Source organism: Fistularia commersonii, chromosome 29, assembly GCF_037954325.1.
Source record: "Fistularia commersonii isolate RoL2024-O1a breed Wild chromosome 29, RoL_Fcom_v1.0, whole genome shotgun sequence".
In the NCBI taxonomy this organism is placed as follows: Eukaryota; Metazoa; Chordata; class Actinopteri; order Syngnathiformes; family Fistulariidae; genus Fistularia; species Fistularia commersonii.
In genome coordinates, this window is record NC_141312.1 from 10,269,107 (window position 1) to 10,291,760 (window position 22,654).

The 22,654-nt window shown below is 38.9% G+C and overlaps 2 protein-coding genes across 3 annotated transcripts; both read right to left on the reverse strand.

The window, feature by feature from the left end:
• Window positions 1–304: 304 nt before the first annotated feature.
• Window positions 305–14,614, reverse strand: ddx46 (DEAD (Asp-Glu-Ala-Asp) box polypeptide 46). Of its 2 annotated transcripts, none has more exons than XM_086176879.1 (23): window positions 14,475–14,614; window positions 14,068–14,232; window positions 13,592–13,705; window positions 13,065–13,152; window positions 12,785–12,953; window positions 12,364–12,602; window positions 11,882–11,992; window positions 11,410–11,575; window positions 11,094–11,214; window positions 10,549–10,724; window positions 10,275–10,396; window positions 9,742–9,820; window positions 8,507–8,589; window positions 6,422–6,586; window positions 6,143–6,305; window positions 4,026–4,219; window positions 3,759–3,896; window positions 3,504–3,653; window positions 3,103–3,330; window positions 2,403–2,621; window positions 1,108–1,252; window positions 923–996; window positions 305–756 (listed from the first exon to the last, which is right to left on the reverse strand). In XM_086176879.1, exons 1-23 carry the CDS (start codon window positions 14,489–14,491, stop codon window positions 709–711), a joined length of 3,174 nt encoding a protein of 1,057 aa, XP_086033005.1. In that variant the 5' UTR covers window positions 14,492–14,614; the 3' UTR covers window positions 305–708. The 2 variants fall into 2 exon arrangements, with proteins under 2 accessions (XP_086033005.1, XP_086033004.1); XM_086176878.1 differs by having other exon boundaries at window positions 13,592–13,714.
• A 288-nt stretch (window positions 14,615–14,902) lies between these two features.
• On the reverse strand, window positions 14,903–20,970 carry camlg (calcium modulating ligand). Its single transcript, XM_086176885.1, has 4 exons — window positions 20,665–20,970; window positions 19,168–19,634; window positions 18,842–18,907; window positions 14,903–17,748 (listed from the first exon to the last, which is right to left on the reverse strand). Exons 1-4 carry the CDS (start codon window positions 20,816–20,818, stop codon window positions 17,557–17,559), a joined length of 879 nt encoding a protein of 292 aa, XP_086033011.1. The 5' UTR covers window positions 20,819–20,970; the 3' UTR covers window positions 14,903–17,556.
• Between the last annotated feature and the right edge of the window lie 1,684 nt (window positions 20,971–22,654).

The following is a 22,654-nucleotide window of genomic DNA, read 5'->3' on the forward strand; positions in this document are numbered from 1 at the left end:
ATTTAATAAGTCGAGAGTGCGGACTGCGCATGCGAGAAACACCGACCAACGACGGGAGGGTTTTCTGCTTCCCCCTCTGAAGGTCTTAAATGTAATCAAGCCATTAAGGCCATGTTTTTTTTCTGCATCAGACAAGAGGAAATTATAAAAAAATATTTTTCTTAGCTGTCTCCCTTGAATGATCTGATTCTCAAGTACTGATGCTAAACAAACAACACTTCCCACCACAGTTGAAAATACACAATTTATACCATGTAGGTGTACACCTTAAACACAGATGTGTTAAAAACAACAAAAACACAGATTTATTTGCATAGCAACACAATTATTTATTGCAAGGACATATGAAAACATCCTTGAGCTCACCATTTCTCCATCGAGTTTTGGTGGTTCATTTAACTATGCATGCTACTCGGTGAAATCATACACATTTACAATGTGAGACGAAAGTCGATTTAAAAGACAAATAGTTGACATCCCAATGCTGACATAAACGCGGTCACCACCAGAGGTCACACAGCAAGGATTTTTACATTTACTGTTTGCATTTTGGAAAAAAAAATATCTTGAGCACATATAAAACCAAGGGGTAATAAAAAAAAAAACTAAGCTCAACTAAAGACAGGAAGCAAATATTAAAAATGACTAAATATTCTATATCCAAGTGGTAAAAAGACATTGAAATTTCAGCAAGTACTGGTGGTTCCTTTACAATACTCTATACCGGCCTTTGCTTGTCGGTTGATAGGAGTTTTGCTGCAGAGAAAAAGGAAAAAACAAAACAAACTGTAAGCTATCATTCAAAACAGCCTGCCCTTTATCATTTTTTGTTGTATAACACGACATTGACTGAACCATGCGGTTATCGATCTACACATGGTGCTCGCCACTGATACAGTTTGAATGACAAAAGGCTACTTACTAGTCTGATGAGTTCTTCCTTGATTAGCCTTGTAATCTCTGTTTTGGCTTTTTGCACAGCCAGTTCATTTGCACCTGAGGAAAGAATAATTAATACAGTAAATACGATATGCTGTTCCTTCCAGCAGCTAATTATTTCAGAGGTAGTTAAATTTGGACTTTAAAAATGCTTTGGTGGACCCTTACTTTCAATGGCTAGGTAGATCTTGCGTTCTCCTTCCTTGGGCTCTTTGCCTGGAGGAAAATATGTCCCTCTGATGGTGATAGCAGCTTCAGAGTATTCGCCAATTCTCTGCAAAGCTTCTTTCGATGTCACCTTCCATCTGGCTGTCTGGAATAACCAAAGAGGAATATTCAATTAGATAATTGTTGTCAAAACTTATCGTGGCAGCTTGACTTAAATTCTCAGATAAGAGCGACTTCAGGGAGAGAAACGAAGTCCAGTTTCCATAAGTTTTGACCACAACCTGGATGACTTAGAACTTTCACAGATTCTATTACATACATACTCCATTCATATCATTCTCCATCAAAACACTATATCTTGCTACTCTGGAACGTGAACGCTCCTGATCTGAATTGTCAGTTGGGAAGCCACAGAATTAAAGTACATTCTGTTGGATGAAGTCAGTGGCTTCTTTTAGAGTGCATTATTATCAACAGGGCATTTTCATGTGGCAAGATCCAAGTTTCAGAAATGTCACCTGAATAAGTGCTGAATCATTAATATCTGATACAAAATGACTTCCAAAGGATGCTACTCAAATGCTGATTGGGATTTAATGAGGAAAAAATATAAAATCATGTAGGGTTCTGCACATCTGACATATTGGCAGAATGTTGCTGAAATATTATAAAGACATTTAAATATCATAAGGAAAGATAAACCCTAAATTGTGTACATTTCAAGGGCTGAGCACACAGCCCACGTTTGTTACGAGACCAAACATCTGTTTGAGAAAAAGACATTACCAAGATGTTCATATTATTATGAAGAAAAATGTAAATGGTATGTAAAATTGATCATGTGACCAAACTATGCAAAGCGAGATTCACAATAGATCCCCCATCTCAGTTAAAAGAGAATCAAACACCATGATATTCGAATTTAGAAAATTATTAAATAACACTACCATGATACCAGTCCCACCTATGACACGGTTTATGAAAAAAAACTACACAAAATTGTAGCTATATCTTGATTGAACACATCTTCACAGGGAGCTGAAATACAGCCCTGACATGTAAACATGTCACTTATTTCAAATGGTCAGTTGCGGTTTCTCCATCTGTCCCTTTTATACATAGCATTAGGCCCAGACGAACTCCGGTGGTCTGTCTGATCCATATTGATCAGCTCAACAATGCCACATCCTGACACTTAGAAAGTTGACAAGGTGTAACAGCAGTACAATATTGATAAATATTGGAAGTGAAAAAAGGCAAATGAAATACATGGCCCTGTGCTCCATTATGCTGACCTGGGGGAAATCATTGATTTCCAGCTCCTCTTCATATCTCTTGACAGTCTCTGCCTGTTCTGCTGCCTGTCGCTCCTCCTCAAGCTTCTCCACGGGTGTATAGTTTAATTTGGCGTTGATCTTTTCAGCCAGCTGCTCTGCAATGGTCTTTGCTGATACTGATGGGGTCATGATGGTTCCACCCCGCAGAATTGCATTTGTAGCCTGCTGCATTACATCCTAAACCGTGGAAAAATGTATTGATGAATAAGCGAAAATAAATAAATAAATCGGGAAATCAGGAGGAAAAACTGTCAGTGGAGAAAAATAAAGCGATAAAAAAAGTATATCAAAGCCCCTTCCCCCAATATTTAACAAGAAGCTGAGAACAGTGGCTGCGACATTGTCAAATATGCACAAACCGATACTTATGCAGAAAATGTAAAGAAAATATTAGGATTTTATTGTAATTATTTTAAATTTTAAGTCACCTTTTAGTGGGTTTATCTTGGGAATAATTAGATAGCTTAATTTTGAAACAAAACATGACAATGACTGGAAATATCACGGTTGGTTTTTCTGTTTTGTTTTTAGTCAAAGCTGTTGTCCACTGAACGTATAGCTTTCAAAGGTTAAATCCAAGTGCCAAACTAAAAGAAAATCATAAAAAGATAATTCGATAATGAGCATGCACAAAATATTTATTTTCTTCCCATCCTACCTGAGCCTCAGCACCAAGGTTCTTCTGAGCGTTGATCTTGAGAGCCAAGCGCTTGGCCATTTCCAGTTTCTGAATGTTTCCAGCAGATGTGGGTCCGATGCCTGGTAGTGATCCTGCTGCTGATGCAGAGGCAGACACTGATCCTGCAGATCCTGATCCTGCTCCTGGAGCAGAAAAATCCTTCACCCGCTTCTTTGAGTTGAACATGCTTTCAATTTGTTCTTCAATCTGGAAAGTAGGAAAGATGAGCAAAAAAAGATAGGACAGAGGGCCAGTAATGCTATTTTTTCCTGTCCAAAGGAGGACAATATTCAAATCTTCACTGATTGAGAATCAGCTTATGACCGGGTTTTGGTTTGCTGTCACAAAACAGTGACCGATAAAAAAATAATACCACTCACATCCAAAGCTCCATCTTCATCATCTGAGTCTTGGAGTCCCAGAGCAGCTTTCTGCAGTTTCTTTCTCTCATTGGCCAAGGCATGTTCTGTCTCATCAAACTTGAAGCCTTTTCCGGAGAATCCACTGCTGCTCTTAATAGTCTTACCTTCCTGCAAGGATGGTTGATGAAAATCGAGACAAAGAATTTTACTTTCATTCTCAAATACATGGTTTTCATTCTTCTTTCTAGAGTTTACATGATAAAGAAACCCTACTGCTTTCTGTTGGTCTTTGAAGGAGGCCCAAAGTTGCTCCAGTTCAGGTGGGACGGTAGAACCAGACAGTTCTAAAGCTTTAATTATATCACCAGCATAGCGTACTTGATCCTCTGTTATAAAGGTGTATGCATAGCCCTGAGAAAGGGAAAAAGATTTTAGGCTCTGCAGAAAAGTAAATCTATTCAATGTAAAAAGTTGTACAGTGGGATGTAGAGTAGGATTTAAGGATCTGAAGTAAAATAATACGACTTTTAAGTAGCTGACCTTGTTACCCGCTCTGCCTGTGCGTCCAGCCCTATGGACATAGTCTTCGTAATGGTTGGGACAGCTGTAGTTAACCACCAGGATCAGCTGCTTGACATCCAGGCCTCTGGCTGCCACAGATGTGGCAACCATTAGACGACAAGCCCCGTTCTTGAAGTCATTTATTATGCTATCTCTGTCATACTGATCAATACCTAGGAGGATACAAAAAGGAATATCACAGTCCAACAAGGATACATATCTTGAATAGATACTAAGTGAGATGCATGCGAGTCAGTCTTAAGAGTACATGTTACTCTTAAGACTGACTTGCATTCATCTATTTACGATACATTAATTGATCAATACATTTCAGGGTTTTAAACCTTTGTTAAAGTAGAAATCCAAGTGGTGTATGTGACAATAGCAGCATTTACTTTAAGCTTTAATTTAGCCCTAGTCTGATCTGAAGTTAGCTCCCCAGTTCAGTCCACAGACATCACTGCTACAGCTACATGGTCATTCAACATAGTATAAACTGTTATCATTACACCCAGTTTTCTGAAGTTTATTCAAAATCATTCAATGACGGCCAGTGAAGAGAGGCTCTGTCTTTATCCACAAAGACATAGTTCAGACGGCATTGTTCTGTTTTGGCTGAACCATGAGCTTGTACCTTTTGTTTCAATCAATTAAAATTTTCCACAAACTTAATACTCTGACTTGACATTACTTCCCAGCAGAACGATCCTACTAATAAGTGATAATAATGGTAGTAAATTACATTATTTATAAAGCATTTTGGATTAAAGTACTGTAGGAACAAGTATAAATGAGTGTAAGATACATAGAAAAAAAAAAAAAACATTAATTTATTTATTGTCTATCTTGCCTACTGCAGGTTTTTGGCCTGTGGGAGGAAACTAGAGAACCTAGAAGAAACCTAGTGAGATAGAGAACATGCAAATGCCCAATGTCAGAACTGCACCAGGAATGTTCTGTATATGAGGCAGACTTGCTAACCACTACACAACAGTGCCCCCCATAACAACAACAAAAATAATTCAAAACTCATATGCAACAGCTTTGAACTAGGGCTTCAGCTTTCCTTTAAAAACATAAACAAAACGTGATGTCACGAGGCAGGCTGCTTTATAGAGTTGGTGCACCGAAATGTCCACTTGCCAACCATATATTTATGGACTTTGTGGACAAATAATAGGACCCTGGGATCACCTTGTATGCTCAGGCATATACAGTTTCAACATGTCAGATAAATATCATGGAATGCCACTGTATGTGCAAAGAGCAACATCTCTAAGTCTGCTCTCACCTGAACAGGAGGCCAGTGGAGCGAGGCCAACACTGCAGTGTTATGTTCGAAATTACTTGCTAAGGTCAAAGCAGGTGCTGCCGCATTCTGAACAATTTGCAGGCCTTGGACGCTCTTCTTAGGCGACCAGATAAATGGGCATTACAATAATCCAATTGCGATGTAGAAAAATGCATGGACTGGGACCTCTGCGTCCTTTGACGACAAGGCAGGTCTGATCTTGTTGATGCTTTAAGGACGGAAAATGGCAACCAAAGTAACCTCTATAATAATAAAGTTGAAAGTGTCTTATCAAAAGCCAAGGTTCCCAGGGTTGACACGATCATCCAAAGACAGAGTGAAAAGAAAAAATGACTCTGCCACACTCGTCCAATAAGTATAATGTTTGTCTTTTTGCTGCTAGGAGCAGCAAGACAGGCATCAAGCTTGTATGTATCCAGTCTATCTATAGCCAATGGCTTGTACAGCTGCAGATCATCGGCATAACAGTGGAAATCAATTTCAAATGAAAACAGAATCTGACCTAGTATGGGCATTGTACAGTGAAAACAGCTGTGGACCAAGAAGAGAGCTCTTTTGAACTCCGTATCTAACAGCACAGAGGCTACTGTTATGCAAAATACCGCAAGATATCTCTAAGTTAAGTTAACCACTGGAGGAAATGACCTGTCAAAACTCTGTCTCACAGTCTGTCCAACAATGAGCTGGCATTAAAATAATTTAAAATACATTCACACATATTAAATTGCTAATTAATTTTGCAAAAGCATATATTTTTTTAATTGTAATACGTGCTACTTAGTACCTCCGTGCAGGGACATGCAGGGATATGAGGCTTTCATGAGGTCTTTCAGAAGCCCATCTGCATGCTCCTGTTTGTCTACAAAGATTATGACAGACCCCTTCTCCTGGTAATGGCCTAGGATCTCCAAAAGCTTCAAGAATTTCTTGTCCTCCTCAATTACTAGCTGTATGAAAAAATATGAAAAGAGTCACTACATGACATTAAAAACAGGAACTATTAAAGTTCACATCAGTCAATGCTCAGATAAGCTTTGTTCTCAAATAAAAAAGAAACATTTACCACATGTTGTTCCACATCTGAGCAGACAACACTGCGACCTCCCACCTGAACCTCAATGGGTTTGGCTAGGATTCTTCGAGCCAAGGCCTCCATGGCTCTGGGAAAAGTGGCAGAGAACATCACTGTCTGACGGTCTGGACGCACGTTGTCCACGATACGCATTACCTAGCAGAGAAAATAAACCAAACTTAAGAGTTTATTGTTAAAGGTTACAATGATAGAATTACTATGCTGTTGCTCTGCAATTAAAGTTGTGGTTCAGACATAAATGCATTATCATTATAATAAAGAAATGTATGTTCTGATTTACACCGCATTAGTTCCAGGTGTTGAAAAATGAAATGATGATGGGAAATATTTATCACCCAGTCCTTAAGCCACCATCTTGTCATGGTAGAGGGATTTGTGTGTTCCAATGATCCTCGGAGCTGAATTGCTTGGGGTTTAATGTCCTTGGTAGAGTCGCTCAAGGCAAACAGGTCTGAGGTGAAGGACCAGCAAATTGCAGCCAGAAGGGCTCTTATTATGACCAACAACTTTTATTCCCTTGCCTGGATGAGGGTCAACTGGGCCTATTTCTTGAATTATGTCAAACACCTGGTGGCTGGGCCTGCGGACCACAGGATGCAGACCATGGGCAGAGCCCCAAGAGACAACGTGGGCCCACTTCTTATGGGCTCACAACCAGTCAGTCAGTCCAATTTCCTTGTTCTAATACAGCGTGATGATAGCAGCACCCTGCAGGATACTGTCATTTCCTGTGGCTTCAGTGCAAGTGAAAGACTCACTGATCTTGCATACTTCTTCTGGGTAGATGGATTGTCCAGCGCTTCCATGGTAGTGAGAAGACTGATGTTTTCAAGGTCTTCTTGATTGACAATATTCTCCCTAAAGTGGAGCAGTAGTGCTCTGCCCTTCTTGACATTTTTTTGATCCGTTCTATGATAGAATCCCCAGATGATGAGCTAATTGGGGCAATTCTAGATGCAGTGGAGTCGAAGACTTCTTTATCTCTTCTTACATGGGTCTAAAGTTTGCCACAGTCAGAGGCCACCCTCATTGATGTTCAGCAAGTGGGCAATGGCCCATCTGGGCAAAGCACAGCACCTTAGCTCTGGCTTTCCTTTGCACAACAAGGGCATTCTGTGAGGGAAATGTCTAGCAACTCAACAAATCTTCTCTCCAGAATGATGCTGCTGGCACAAAATCTGAAGCTAATTGTTTAAGCTTTTAAATGGAATTCCTTAGTGCGACCCCCCATATCACTACAGATGCTGGCTTTTAAACTTTACGCTGACCAAAATCCAGATGGTCCTTTTCCTCTTTGGTCCAGGGACATTGTGTCCATTATTACAAAAAACAATTTGAAATGTAGACTCAGACTACATTACTGCTTTGGATCAGTCCATTTCAGATGAGCTCAGGCCAACAGAAACCAGTGGCATTTGTGGCTGTTGTTGATGTATGGCTTTAACTTTGTATGGTACAATGTTAACTCACATTTGAAGATGTAGCAACAAACTGAATTAACTGGCAACGTTTTTCTGAAGTATTCCTGGGCCTGCGTGGCAATATCTTTTACACAAAGATAATTCCCTGTTCTTTTGTTGCTTCTTTCACAGCTATTTTGGAATGTGTTGCGGGCATCAAATTCAAAATGAGTGACTATTTGCACAAATCCATAACACTTATCAGTTTGAACATTAAATATATTGTCCTTGGATTGTTTTCAACTGAATATGGGTTGAAAGTGATTTGTGAATCACTGTATTTTGTTTTTAATTTACATTTTACACAATGTCCCAGCTGGATTGCAATTGGGGTTTGTAGAACTATAGGGAGAGGGAGGAGCTGGCAGGTAGGTGGTCTAGCTTCGAAGAATAATTTTTGATATATATATAAATCAGTAACGGAGGAGACAATGAAGTTTGAAAAAGACGGACAGAGAGAGGGGAAAAATTAGTTGTCCCTCAGTTAGATACTGTTAAATATCTGGTTAAAGGTGATTACTCTCACATTTCTCACCAAAAAAATAAATAAAATAAAAATAAAAACTATTGATACGTGTAAATTTGTGGCTCTCACCTGTGGCTCAAAGCCCATGTCAAACATCCTGTCCGCTTCATCCAAAACCACATATGTTACCCTGCGTAGATTTGTGACCCGACCTACAAATATAAATAAAAAAAACACAATGGAGACCTGGTTAACAAAAAGGGCTCATATCACATATATACTACCTTTTCAAGAGCTAGAAAGTTCATCTGCAACTTAAAAACTATGAAATATGAGAACGAATGTCGATATCAAGGCTTAATATTTCTTTTTCTAATTGCTGTTTTGGTTTTCTTGGTGTTGAAGCTTAAGGGACTCAAGTGACATAACTGCATCAAGACAATACAACAGATCATCATAGATTACGAGTATAAAGAACCCAAACCAATTCTACTTGAAGTACAGCGTTCCAGATTGAGTCACCTAACTTGCAGTTTTTACAGAATCTATGTCTAAGTATGTTTAAATATATAAGAAACTATCTTTGAATTTTAAGCCAACTGATGCATGTGGGAAGCAAGGAGGTGATATTGGCTGAAAAAGGTCTGGCTTTCTTTTTGCCATAAGGCACGGTTAGGCTGGATGGTAAAATTTCCCTCGTTAAATGTTCCCATAAAAATCAAAGCATAGAATTGTCCAAGGTGTCTTGGTGCTGAATCACTAAATTTACCTTCATAAAAACTACCAACTGTAAAAACCTGTATCCTTCTTCCACCAAACAACTGGCACAAGATTTTCGGGTCACTTTTATGGACTGGTTACGTAGTAGTACATTAAAAACAAAAAAAAAAATCATCATATAGGACAGATCTTGCTTGAATTCAGCAAGTTATTGAAAAAAAATATATCTGCACGATATTTAACATATGTAGCTTGCTTGTCCAGGTTCTTTATGTTATAAATCTGTCACAATTGGTCTCCAAGAAACACTTACAATTGAGAGCTTAAGTTGTGTTTTCCGTACTTTTGCCCATGTAGTGTATGTACATTGGTTAGCATATACATCATAGAATAAACACAATAGGACCCTGGTCTAATTTCTGACTAATCATTTAATATAGGTCATAAATGACGGCGAACCAAAATTCATTTAAATGTATTAACTGATAGATTTTATGTGGATTGACTACAGAGCCAGCATGTCAACCCTTGGACTGAAGAATAGTCATTAAATAAAATTAACAAAAAGCCTCTCAAAGCATCATAAATGCATATCGACTTTGACATTATGGGAGAGTAAAACAATTCTATTGCGGAAAACTCACCACTGTTGGCACCTAACATGTCAATCATTCTTCCAGGAGTACAAACAATGATCTCCGCCCCTCTCTTCAGCTCAGCAATCTGAAATCAAACAACTGGTTGAGTTATTAAAACATTCAAGAATCAAACCCAAAGAGGCAGTGTTTAGTTTTTTGAGATAAGTCAACTCAACAGAATCAAATTTAATAATACCAAGCTAAGAATAACAATCTAAAAATAAGGTTGATAATACAAGAATAAGAATTTGGGGAGATGGGACAGAAAATAAATAAGCATAAAATGTGAAACCATGCTTTATAATAGCAAGAAATGCAAAAAACAAGGTCCATAATTCTGTGAAAACAATTACTTCCAAGTTGTTCTGAACAGCTGAAAAAAAATATGAACAGATAGCAAAAGAAGCTCAGGTAGCTGACCATTAAGATGATAAGTACTTTTACAGGGTCTTAACTGAGTCAATCTACTGTTATAAACCAGCCAATGAAATTTCCCTTAAGAAAAAATTTGAAGGCCACAGAGCCAGGTGTGTATTTACCTGTTCGCTGATACCCGTGCCACCATAAACACAGACCACCCTGAGTCCCAGCTGTTTAGAAAACTTCTTGCACTCCTTGGTGATCTGCAGAGCCAACTCTCTTGTTGGAGTCATGATGACAGCTTTAAGTATAGAAGCAAAACATGACTAAAATACAAAATAGATTTTCACAAAATTTGTGAACAACACATCTCTGTGAAGCATATCAAAAAGGCTACACAAAATGGGTTTATGTTCAATCACTCAAAAGAATTAGGAGGTATTAAATACTTACAAATAGGTCCCTCAGATTCTTCCAGTGGTCTCTGATCCATGATGTGACGGAACATGGGCAGCAGGAAAGCTATCGTTTTCCCGCTGCCAGTTTTGGCAATACCAATCAAGTCCCGGCCTGACATAATTGCAGGTATGGCTTGAGCTTGAATGGGAGTCGGTTTTTCATAGCTGTGCCTGAGGACATTAGGCAGAAGACACCGCATTGTCGTGTTTTTGTCGCTCTGGATAAAAGCGTCTGCCAATGACTGTTTTATAGACAACTATTACTACTATGGCAGTGATATAAGTAAAAAAAAAAAAACATATTTTTTTAATATCTGAAACATTCCAAGCAGACAACTAAAATGTGGTTGTGAATCTGGCCAGTAAGACAAGAAGGATTAGTATATTTTGAAAAATGTACACATCAACCTGTTAAATGATGAATTTGCTGTTTAGACATTTCTTTTTTAATTACCCTGAATCCAAATGAATTTGTCATTGGTCAGAAAATTGCCAAGTATTTGTCAAAGGTCAGTATTTAAACACTCAAGTCACACTCACTTTTTTAATGCATTGAGGATCTTCATAGACACTCCACATTGCACCCAGGTCTTAATGGGTTTGGGGCAGCCTTTTCCCTTCACAGTAATTCCCTCCAGTTCCAACCGTAAAGTGTTCACTTCTGAATTGGTAAATTAATAGCCGCACACAATGACAAATTATAAAAGGCTCTGCAAAGCAGTAGGGCAACTCATTTTCAATAATTATCCATACTCTGTATTTTAAATTACTGGGAAAAATGTTAAAGTTCCCCGTCTTGATTTAAGGGTTTTGCCAAAAACAAAAACCTATTATCACTATTCTATTATAAACTCACCTTCTGTAGTCATTCTGGCAAGTTCGGGCACCTCTACATAGAAGTTTTTGCGATAAGACTCATACTGAATCTTCCCATGGTCAACAGGTTCCAAGATCTTCCTCTGTTTGGTCTGAAAGCCTGTTAAAGCGGTCTGGAGATCCACCTCCTCCTCTTCAGAGGAATACTGTAAAACACAGCCATCAGTCAGAGTTTTGCAGATTTGTTTGTTTTCCATTTGATTTCTACAGAGTTCTTGTCTGGTCATTATTTACTCATCTCAGTTAGTCCTTAAATTCACTGGGAGTTTATGTTGGTTTAAAATGTAGTTTGAATTTATCTATTAATGAGAATGTTTTAACTTCCACAAAGTCTGGGATAGTCTGAAAATGTCTCCTTGGGAAATAAGAGCACATCTTCTTAAAATCTAGACACGGGAAATGCAGAGATATGTATGATTTTCATGGGAAAAGTTAACTGGGCAAAAGTTTACCTCCATAGCATCCTGATCATTCTCCATCAGTTCCCCCTTCTTCTTGTGAGTGTGAGGTCCTTTCTTTGTTTTAACCACTGTAACTACTTTGGTTAATGTTATGGCACCCTTCTGATAAAGATAGGGAAAAAAACACGCAAAAGTCATGCAACAGAAGTCCGTTAAAAAACAGAGCCCAAATACAATCCAAGGACAACCACTGAACTGGCAATGCACAATATAAATGATCATCTATAATGAATTCTGTTTCACAAAGTAAACTCAGGATCTAACAGTGATTTATTGGTTTAATAATTGAAAAAAAAAAAAAACACAAAATGAAGTGATGATTTCTACTATTTTTTGCAAAAACACTGTACATGACCTTTCTCAGTGTTCATATACTGTAGTGACTTAAGACTTCATTTGAACTTAACATTGGATTATTATTATTAGGATTTTGGATGATTTGACATTGAAACTAAAAATAAGGAATTACAGACCTTGTCATTTCCTTTCATGGATCCCATGTTAAACTTCTTCACCTCCTGTTTCACCTCCTCCATGTAAGCATCCAGAGGATCCACATCATCTTCCTTGTCCTGCTGCTCCATGGGTGTCTCCTCTTTCTCAACCTCATCTGTACTCTCCTCCTTTAGCTCTTTCTCTGTTCTTTCCACCTTCCCTTCCACGTCTTCCTCATCATCTCCCTCAATTGGAGCAGATCCGTCTTCGTCATCATCTGCAATCAAGAGTCGCTATTAAGGGACAATGGGGAGTAAGGTATCACAGTAATTTCATAGATATTGTTTTCCAGTTTTAGGTTATGGTTATGATCTGGCTTATTCCTAAAGGTTTGTACAATAAGTAGCCCACAGTCAAATGAAAGCCTTGCAATTGTATTTCAAAGGATTTCTTTTGCACCATCATCATCTTCAAGGCTCCACTTTTTGCCCTGCTTCATCTCTTCCAGTTCTTTCTTTATCTCGCCGATGTTTTCAATGGCCTTTTTCCTCTGTTCTTCTCTCCATTTTTCCACCCGCTCCTTCCGCTTCCTCATTTCCTCCTCCAATTTGTTTTGGTCAAAGTCTTGCTACATAGACAAAAAGAGAGACCAGTGGCAGCAGACCCCCCCAAATGAAAAAAGTACACAATATTAAAAGGTATTTGAATGAATATCAATGTCCTAAATAATGCAACTTACATCATCAACCTTTTCTTCTTCCTTCTCCTCCTTAGACTTTTTCTTGTCAGACAGAGGCTCAACATTGTCTTTCTCTTTGCTCCTTGATCTTAAGGGAGAGGGAAATAAAAATCAGTAGCATGTTGAAGTTGTATCACCTACTGATTACTCTAAAAGCAACAGTGTCATGCAGGTTTTTACATCCAAGATTATAAAAGCATTTCAAATGCGTCTATACAAAATCACATTCTAATGGCTATCCTCAATTTTCACTGACCCGGCATCAATAACAAGAACTAATATCATATATTTGCTTTAAAAACAGCTGTTCGCAAAACAGGCAAAGTGCATAGAAAGCTATCAAGTAAGAACAAAATCAATTTTTGAATCTAGTTTTTTTTTTATTTTATATCCACGGAAGAGTGATGTAGAATTGCTTCGATTGGAACGAGATGCATTTCAGTGTCTTATATTAATTTGATGTAATGTTATTATCATTAAAATTAAACCAGGTTTCGCAGCCCCACAGAAGGAGAAACAAGCCTCACTTTTCCTCTGCTCTTCTACTCTTGCTGGGGCTCCCAGATCTAGACCTCCGTGCTCTGCTCCTGCTGCTCGATCTCCTCCTGTCCCGACTTCTGGATCTCCTCCTATCTCTGCTCCTGGAGCGTCTAGACAGCAAAGATAAATCACTTGAAAGAAAATATGCAACTTTTCACAAGAATTCAGTTATAGTTGTGCAGGAATAGAAAATACATGCATTCTTATGTGACTGTTTCAAGAACGGTCTTTTGCACTGAGCAACAAGAATCTCCTTCTGAAAAGGTTCACAAAGGCGCCTGGTTCCATACAGTTTATCCTCAGTATTAAGACTATGGAATGATTGTACAGACTTCAGAAAAGTTGTCAAATAGCGCAATTTTTAACAAAACTCTGCCTTATTTCGGCGTGTTCGAATAACCCATGAGATTCAGAGTGGCTGATGACGTCACGGAGCTTCTATTTTGTTCATTTTGCGACTCACCGAGCTCGTTTTCTATCCCTGGACCGAGACCGACGGCGGTCCCGACTCCGGGATCTCTCCCGCCTGCTCCGGTCCCGATCGTCCTTCTTGGATCGTTTCTCCGGGGAACGACTCTTCGATCTGCTACCTGACCGTCCTCGAGAGCCGGAGCGCTTCCTGTAGTGTCTTGGAGAAACCAACACAGCAATAAAACAACGGGCCTGTTGGGGGACTCTAGTTACAATATTATAAACTTCTCAACAAAATGTTAATATACAGGGAGTGCGTAACAATGGTTAACGAAGAATGGCAAAAAAGACCATTCGATTGTTAGCCATTGAATTTACGTTAATGAACTGCGGCTGCTCGTCAAAATCATTTGATACGAATGCAGAGTGGACATATTATTCCTTTGACTTTGGACATACCTCGACTCGCGGCCCATTACAATAACACAAAATGAACTCCTACGAAAAGTTAAGGTAGTTTTCAAATAATACCGACACTAGTGCAGTTCTTTCATGGACGACTGTTAGCAGATTTCAACCTGTACGTAAGAACACTGCGACACGCTTTTGCAAAAGCACCTCCGTCAGCCGCAGGGTGCGCCCCCTAGTGGTGGGAGGTCAAAATGACGGGTTGAAAACAAGATAGATCATCCCTGCACCCGAAAGGGAAAAAAAAGGAGGAAAAAAAAAACACACAAAACGTTTGACGTTTCGGATGTATGTGGAAATGTAATGCATGCCCAGAATCTAGAATCTTCTTTTTCTTTTGCTTGCTATTAATCATGCTTATTCCTCTGTATTGTGTAGGATAATTTGTGCAAAGTAGAAGGCAGTTAAGCAAGGAAATCACACATGTAGTATTTATTTGGTATGAACTGTATGACATTTTTGCATTTATACATTTCAAGCACCGACTGTTAACATCATGCTAAGAATACTTTTTAAATGCAGTTTAATTCTGTACAGGCCTGAAAAAGTAATTAGAAATAACTATGTAAACATCTTTGGAAACAACCAGGTAAAACGGGTATCAGGAGTCATCATTCATTCAATTTATGAGGAAAAATACGCACACCAATTTTTAATCTGTTAAAATACAAAATGTAAAAAAAAATGCAAATTACTCAGGAGTCTGTATGAATTAATCTTAAACAAAGCAGGAAACAACTAGTTTACTCAATTTCATTACTTGACACATTAATATGTACAGCAATTCTCAATGACTCGCTGGAATGCAATGAAAGCTCTTTCAAATAAAATCAAGTACATTTATAAAAATCATGCATCAAACATATAAGCCTGAATGAAATTTACTGCCTTTTTGAGTTCAAAGGTGTGCAAAATGAACATTCCACATTCAAGGACTAAATGCTTTGTCTGGCTTCACTTGAACAAACAGAAGAAAATCATTTACGGAGACCATTTCTAAATACTACACGAGAAATCACAGTAAAACACACAACTCAAAATACCGTGAACGAGCAAAACAGTCACAGCAAAAACACTAAATATTATAGGGGAAAATACAAGGTTTTAAGACACCAAGTTGAACCAGTAAGTTTCTGTAGTTGTATTGTTTTTTTTAAGCACTAATTTTCACTTGATAGTTGAAATTACGTTTACTACAACAAGACCACAAAACTAGAAATATGGTTCATAAATACTTTGACTGTAGTGTTTAATTCATTTTAGTCCCCTGATAAGTTAACAATGAAGAGCCAAGTGTCATTGCCCATCACTTCATTCATTATCATTGATTTCACATCCAACCAGTTGAGGTCACCTATTCTACTGCAATCTTAGGGAGTTAAGATTTATTTTTCATAGTGAGTAGAGCGTTCTTATGTGCAGTAAGAGGTCTCCTATTTCACTGTTCACTTAAATCAGTAGTGTTTGTGTGAACTCTTACTACCATTTTGTTTCTGTATTTGCTACAGTGAATGTTTAAGGTGACAGTGCATTTTGTTGATTTTTCAGGGATGAAGCCCTCGAAACAAAGCTTATGAGTACGTCTCCAAAGCAGTGTTTCATGTTATGGTTTGTAACAACTGCAGGATTTCTTCGTCTGAGACCTTAATGTCTCAAGTTCCTCACTGTGAGTGAGGATCACTTCTTTCTATTTTTTGTGATAATACCTGTAAAGCGTTTTGTGGCTGTTTAGAATGATAAAATTCTAAAGGGGCGGCGTAGCACAGGGGTTTTAATTCGGTTCCGATCAACTTTGGAACCGAACATTTCTGGTTCGATTCCTGCCTCCTCCTGGTGTGCCGTTGTGTTGTTGAACAAGACACTGAACCCCTAACTGACCCCCTGGCGCTGGTCGACAGAAGCCTACTGCTCATGGTTAATCCATGATGGGTTAATTGCAGAGAATTCACACCTCATATTTTACCACTTCACTTACAGCTCAATTAAGTCACTTTAGAATTTGTAGAAAATCATTACAAATATGGACACTTCACTTTACACATTAAATTTATCCTGTGAGGTCCCTGTGAAGATTACTGTAACACTCATAATTTCAAAAGTACGACCCAAATTCGCCACCTCTACTCATGCCATACATAGTGCAGATCTGTCAAACAAGAAAATAAAAGCATTCAGTGTTACAAAAAAAAGGGCATTTACTAACTCCAGCAGCATTCAATGTTTAAAATAAAAATGTACTTTTACAGAAAATAGTAGTGACAGATAGTTGGGCTGGAATCTCCTCTATTTGAGCTGAGCAGGTAATGTACTATGTGAGCGTTAAGTCTCTCGGAGAACAAAGGGTCATTCTGCAATGTGCCGATTTATTGTGAAATCTGAAATTTGTAAATGAAAAAAGTTATACTGCATAATTTCACAAACAACAGTAGCATTCTGACTAACCATTACATTCTTTTGCTCACATGAGGAGCAGAATATATGATATAATACACTGATATATAACAATAGGCAGGTGTGCAGTAATGATCTAAAACTGTCAGGTTTTCCGACGAGCTTAGCGGAGAAGATTAAGATTGTATTGATTTATAGCAGATATTAGTGAGATCCTTGCTTCTTTGTCATCCCTGTCACATGTTTTGGCATTTACCGTGATCTTGAAATTGCCAAGTGCATGCCCAGCCCCTGAGTAGTTAAGAGTTTCCACTCCCAAGACAAATGGAAGTTATGATTTCCCAGTGTACTGAAAAGTATTGTACATCAACAATTAATCCATGCTATAAACACATATGATATGGATTATAAATTGATTTGAACTATCTTCACACACCACACAACTATAAACTGTCTTTTTGCCCCCGTGAAAGTGACAAAGATATGCAACAAACAATAAGCTTCCTAGTAGCAGGATGCTGTAACTTTGTCGAATCCTTTAGCTCTGGGATTGGATCCTGGCCATGAGGGAGCAATGTGACATGATCCAAATTTTGAAAGCAAAAGCCATGTGGGCAGTTTTAAATAGATAAGACACTGAGGAAGGAGACAAAAGCAACAAGAAAGAAGTCCTTTGTCTTCATCAAAGAGTCTCTGAACCTACGAGAACCAGGATTTCATGTGAGAGGATAAACGTGAAGAAGTAAACACAGAGGTCAGCAAAGACATCACCCATCCTTCTGTAGGTGTCCATGGAGCGGTTGATTACTTCAGCAGGTATGCCAGACAGCAGCAAGGCAGCAGTCAGTACAGTGGTCTTTGTCTTCTTCTCCACCTGGACAAAAAGGATTGCAGCCAATTACACTTATGTATTGCTATAACATTTTACTAATTGATGACTTCTACATGACTGAATGACTACTTCTTTGATTGATAAAGAAGATGAATAAGCAAGCAAAAGTCATCAATGATACATGTGACTGACTAAGAATGATACCTTAAGATAATAACCGATTAAAACTTAACAGCTATACACAGAACAACGCCAGCATACAATGAGCTTGAAACACCATCTCCAAAACATGTGCCTATTGCAGTATCATTTAACAGTAATAAAATGTGTTGCTTAGTAGTAACTTAGCAGACAAAGTAAAGTCATCCTGAACATAAATTGTCAATGGTCAAATGTTAAAGCAGATAATATTCAACACTAACTAAATGCCCTGTCAGCATTCTGGTTATGCCTTTATATATTCTATTATGGTGCTTGTCTTTTTTCGGTTTTACAACGCCACAAAAAGTCCATAGCCTCCTTTGACCAAAAATTATTTTCAGTTTGATAATCATTATTACAAATTATACAGATTAAATAATCTTAAGTGGCCAAAAAGCCCCTGGAAAGATACACAGACTGCCAGTTTGGTACACCTGAAGAGCATGGCAGTCTTGCCAAAATCAGGAAATTTTAAAAACACTACATACCCCGATCCAATTGGCATTGTGAGGTCTTAATTAGCCCAACCTGATGCATAATTTATAGACTAACCAGCACTTTAAGTTAAGAAAATTAAAAGAAAAAATGTCAACTGGTCAAGAACAGGTTACATCTAGACAGTGAACAATTTGTCAAAAGTGATACAAAACAAAACAAATGTTGAGGGATCAAGAAATGAAATTTAGCAAAATGGGTTAATGTCTATTTCAAAAATTGATTTCACAGTCCAAAATGATGATGCATGTTGCACTTTTAATGTAACACCCTGATACTAGAATATTTCATGATTATATTGGTGGTTTTATAGTTATTGGTGAAATGGGAAGTACTTTAAAACTATATTCAATTTCGACTGTATGTATATTGTGAAACTTAAAAGTCTTCAGTTGAAAGCGACTTCCTAATTACTTACAAATATCTACTGTATACTCACTTTTGGAAAGTAATTGGACAACCCCATGAAGGCCAGTTCAAGGGTCAGAAACGGAGCAAATATTGACTGTAACAAAACATAAATATGGGTGTGAAATCTACATGTGTGTCCAACATCCCCCCCCCCCCCCCCCCCACACACACACACACTCTGACACAACTTATATCTAAATTCTGGTAAAATATCAGGATCATTAATCTATGATTGGCTATTCTAGAATCATTCTATGTACGTTACGTCACTAATCGATTTTATCTTTATCAATTACATTCTCACTTGTCAATGTAAATAGATCGGTTATAACATGAATGAGATGTCATGCTCACCAGATATTTGCAGACAAACACTCTGACAAAAATAGCTAGAAGGATGCTGCCAATGAGCCTGACAATTCTGAAGGGATCAAACTCCTCTAAGTCAGATCCCTCATCTTGTCCTGGCTTCTTATTGGCCAACTGACTCCTCAGTTTCAATGCATCATCAAAACGGGACAAGTAGTTTTGAAGGCCCCGGCGTGGGGAGCCACTTATATCATCTGACAAGAGCTCCCCTCTTGGTCTCTGTCGCACTGTTGCAAAGTTTTCATCCAGAGCATTTCCTCCTGAGTACTTGTCACTGCAGTCTGGCAAAGGTGAGTCCCTTCTTTCTGGGGTGGCACTGTGAGATTGGTTCCCAGGTCCTGAGGACTCAGGTAAGAAAGGGGATGGTCTGGGGGAAGATGAGCTTGATGACCAAGTCTCTGTTCTGTCGAGATCCAAGTGGAAGCGGGGTTCTGTTGGACCCCTGGACAATCCTTTTGAGAAATGAAGACAGAAGTAAACAAATGATAAAAAAAAAAAAAAAAGATAGTCAGGCTGCCTGCTTTAAATGCAAAACTACCCAAGTGGTTCCTAAAATACAAGCAGTTATTATAAACAACATTTTGCCTACACAGATTACATCAGATAGCTATTTAACTTAACAATCTAGTCATTCATAAATGTATACATATTTTAGTCTGTTTTTCTCTAAGGCATATACGCATAATACTCTTTTATAACATCTTATTTTTGGCTTTAGTCACCTCTAGGCTGCCTATGGTCAAGAGATCCCAAATTGACTACCCAGCCCGGACTGTCAGTAAAGTTGAAGTCAGTTAAATGATGTTCCAGTAATGCCGGGGCATGTGGTAACATCAAATTCTCAATCTCTCAATCAGTCACAAAGGGCCCTGCATTTGTTGTTACGATAAGCCCCTTATACAAATGCTACTGATCCACACGGGCGCAAAACTTGGCCTCGGGCTAATTGTGCCAAGGTCCATTATTTTCCGAATCGTTTAATATGCTAATGAACTACTCAATTCATACACTCAATAGATGTTTTAAAATATCTTCAAGTCAAACGCCAAACGTGCAGTTCTGGTTCCAGAATCTAAAACCGCTAAATATGACGTAACAGAATGGTTGATAAAAACAAACAACCACAAGAATTTAAGACACTATGGCCTGTCAGATAAAGTAAAAAAAGAACATGAGCCCAACATTTATTTTGATTGTCCTGACTACCAAGTGGTACTTCAAGGAGGCCATGTTGAGGCACTGTCGCTCAGGAGAGACAATAGAGTTTATTTGAAACTATGAAAATGTACTGTGCATACTTCTTCTCCATCGTTAAAATTCAACCTGGAAACCAGACTCACGTTATGGTAGTTATTTAGAGTTGACGATGAGCTGGCTAAAGTTCAAACAATGGCAGCGATCAAGTTATAGAACGAGATGACCAATTCGTGGTAATCCGACTGGAGTGAAGACGTTTTGATGTAAAAAGCAACCAGATCTTACCGTTATTACCGTCCGAATCGTTTTTTGCAAAACCCACGATTCTATTCATCCTATCCTCTGAATTCATGAGCAGTTTTCTCCTCCTTAGCTCTGCTCTCCTTTGCGCCGCCGTTAGTGGCCCTGTTTTTTCCTCGATGCCCTCTCCAGGCTCCATTTGGAAATAAATAATAGTCAGCTATCAAATTTGATCACAGTTTAGAAATACTGGTGATACAGAAAATGACAATGGACTCTGTAGCTACTCCGTGGGCTGGCTTATATGCCCTCACAGTGCAAAAAGAGCGTCGTCAGAAGAGGAGTCGCACAGTGATGACATCATCCCCGAGCATGACTACGTGATTGTCGGACGCATGCGCAGAGCAACTGTGGCCACAAAGGATGTTGTTGACTCGGAAATTTAAAACGTGTCTGACTTTTTTTTTTTAAATTAGTCTTTTAATTAGTACCGAAAAAGAACCCTCACTCAAAATAAAAGGGAGAAGATGGCATTGATATCGGACTGTTTATCCAATTTATTGCCTTTGATAATGTTGAACATCCACCTGAAATGTTCTGGTATAGATACTGTTGAAAATACTGTGAAAGAATGGTTTATTGTGCTGTTCTGATGCAGCACAAGATGAAATTTTAGACTCACTCATGTGAGATACAATGCTGCCTTTGGGGGACTCAAGCCAGTGTCTTCTTGAGGTGGTCAGAAGCCCGGATAAATGCAGAAGGTTGCATCAGGAAAGGTATCTGGCATAAAACTTGTGACAAAACCAAATATGATAATCGATCCTATGAATCGCATTCTGGATCAGCCAAGTCCCGGGTCAACAACGACCGCCATTGATGCCGCTAACCTACAGGGTACCAGTGGAAATTGGGCTTCTGTGGGTCAAAGAAGGAGAGGACGAAGGCGCGTTCGGAAGCAGAGAGAGAAGAGGAAAGGCAAGAGTCTAGGATTGAGAGTAAGGACTGTGAATATTGGGATAATGACAGGAAAAGCCAGAGAGTTGGTTGATACGGTGCAGAGAAACAATGTGGAAATATTGTGTCAACGAGACCAGGTGGAAAGGTGGCAAGGCCAGAAACTTAGGACTCGGTTTTATGTTGTTCTGTTATGGTATTGGAAAAAAGAGAAATGGAGTAGGAATTGTCTTGAAGGAAGAGTTTATGTTCTAGAGGTGAAAAGAGTGTCAGATAGAGTTATGAAGCCGGAAAATGAGAGGTAAGATACGCAGTGGTGTCAGTAGCTGTGCTCCACAGGTGGGATGTGAGTTGGATGAGAAGGAAAAGTTCTGGAGTGAGTGAGATGAAGTGATGTAGAATATCCCCAGAGGATGGAGAGTGGTAACTGGTGCAGAATTCAATGACAATGTTGGTCCACAACAGAGGGGATGGAGAAATTATGGGATCCAGGATATGAGGACACACGGGAACAGATTGAGTTCGATGCTGCAAAGGGGTTGGAAATAGCTGTCAAGACTTCTGTCGCCCAAAGGAGGAAGGAACATAGGGTAACTTTTAAGGGGGAGGTAGGAGCACATAGGTAGACAACATCTTTTAAAGACAATGTAACCAGAAGGATCAGTGAATGAAACGTTACGGTATGTGAGAGTGTAGCCATACATCATAGACTGGTGGTTTGTTGGATGACTCTGGGGACGAGGACAATGAAGAGGACAAAGGCAGAGCAGAAGACAAAGTGTAGGAACCTGAGAAGGAAGGAGGGCTGTATGGTTCTCAGGGTGGAGCTGAGAAAGGCTCTGGGTGGTCAGAAGGAGCTTCCAGATGACTTACCAACTGCAACTGATGTGATCAGGGAGACAGGTGGGAGATTACTCGGTATTTGGTCTGGGAGGAAAGTAGATAAGAAGACTTGGTGGTGGCGTGGGGAAGTGCAAGAGTAAATACAAAGAAAGTGGTTAGCAGAAGTGGAACAGAAGTTAAACACTGACGGGACCAAAGAGAACAGACAGGGTTACAGGGAGATGCAACACAAGGA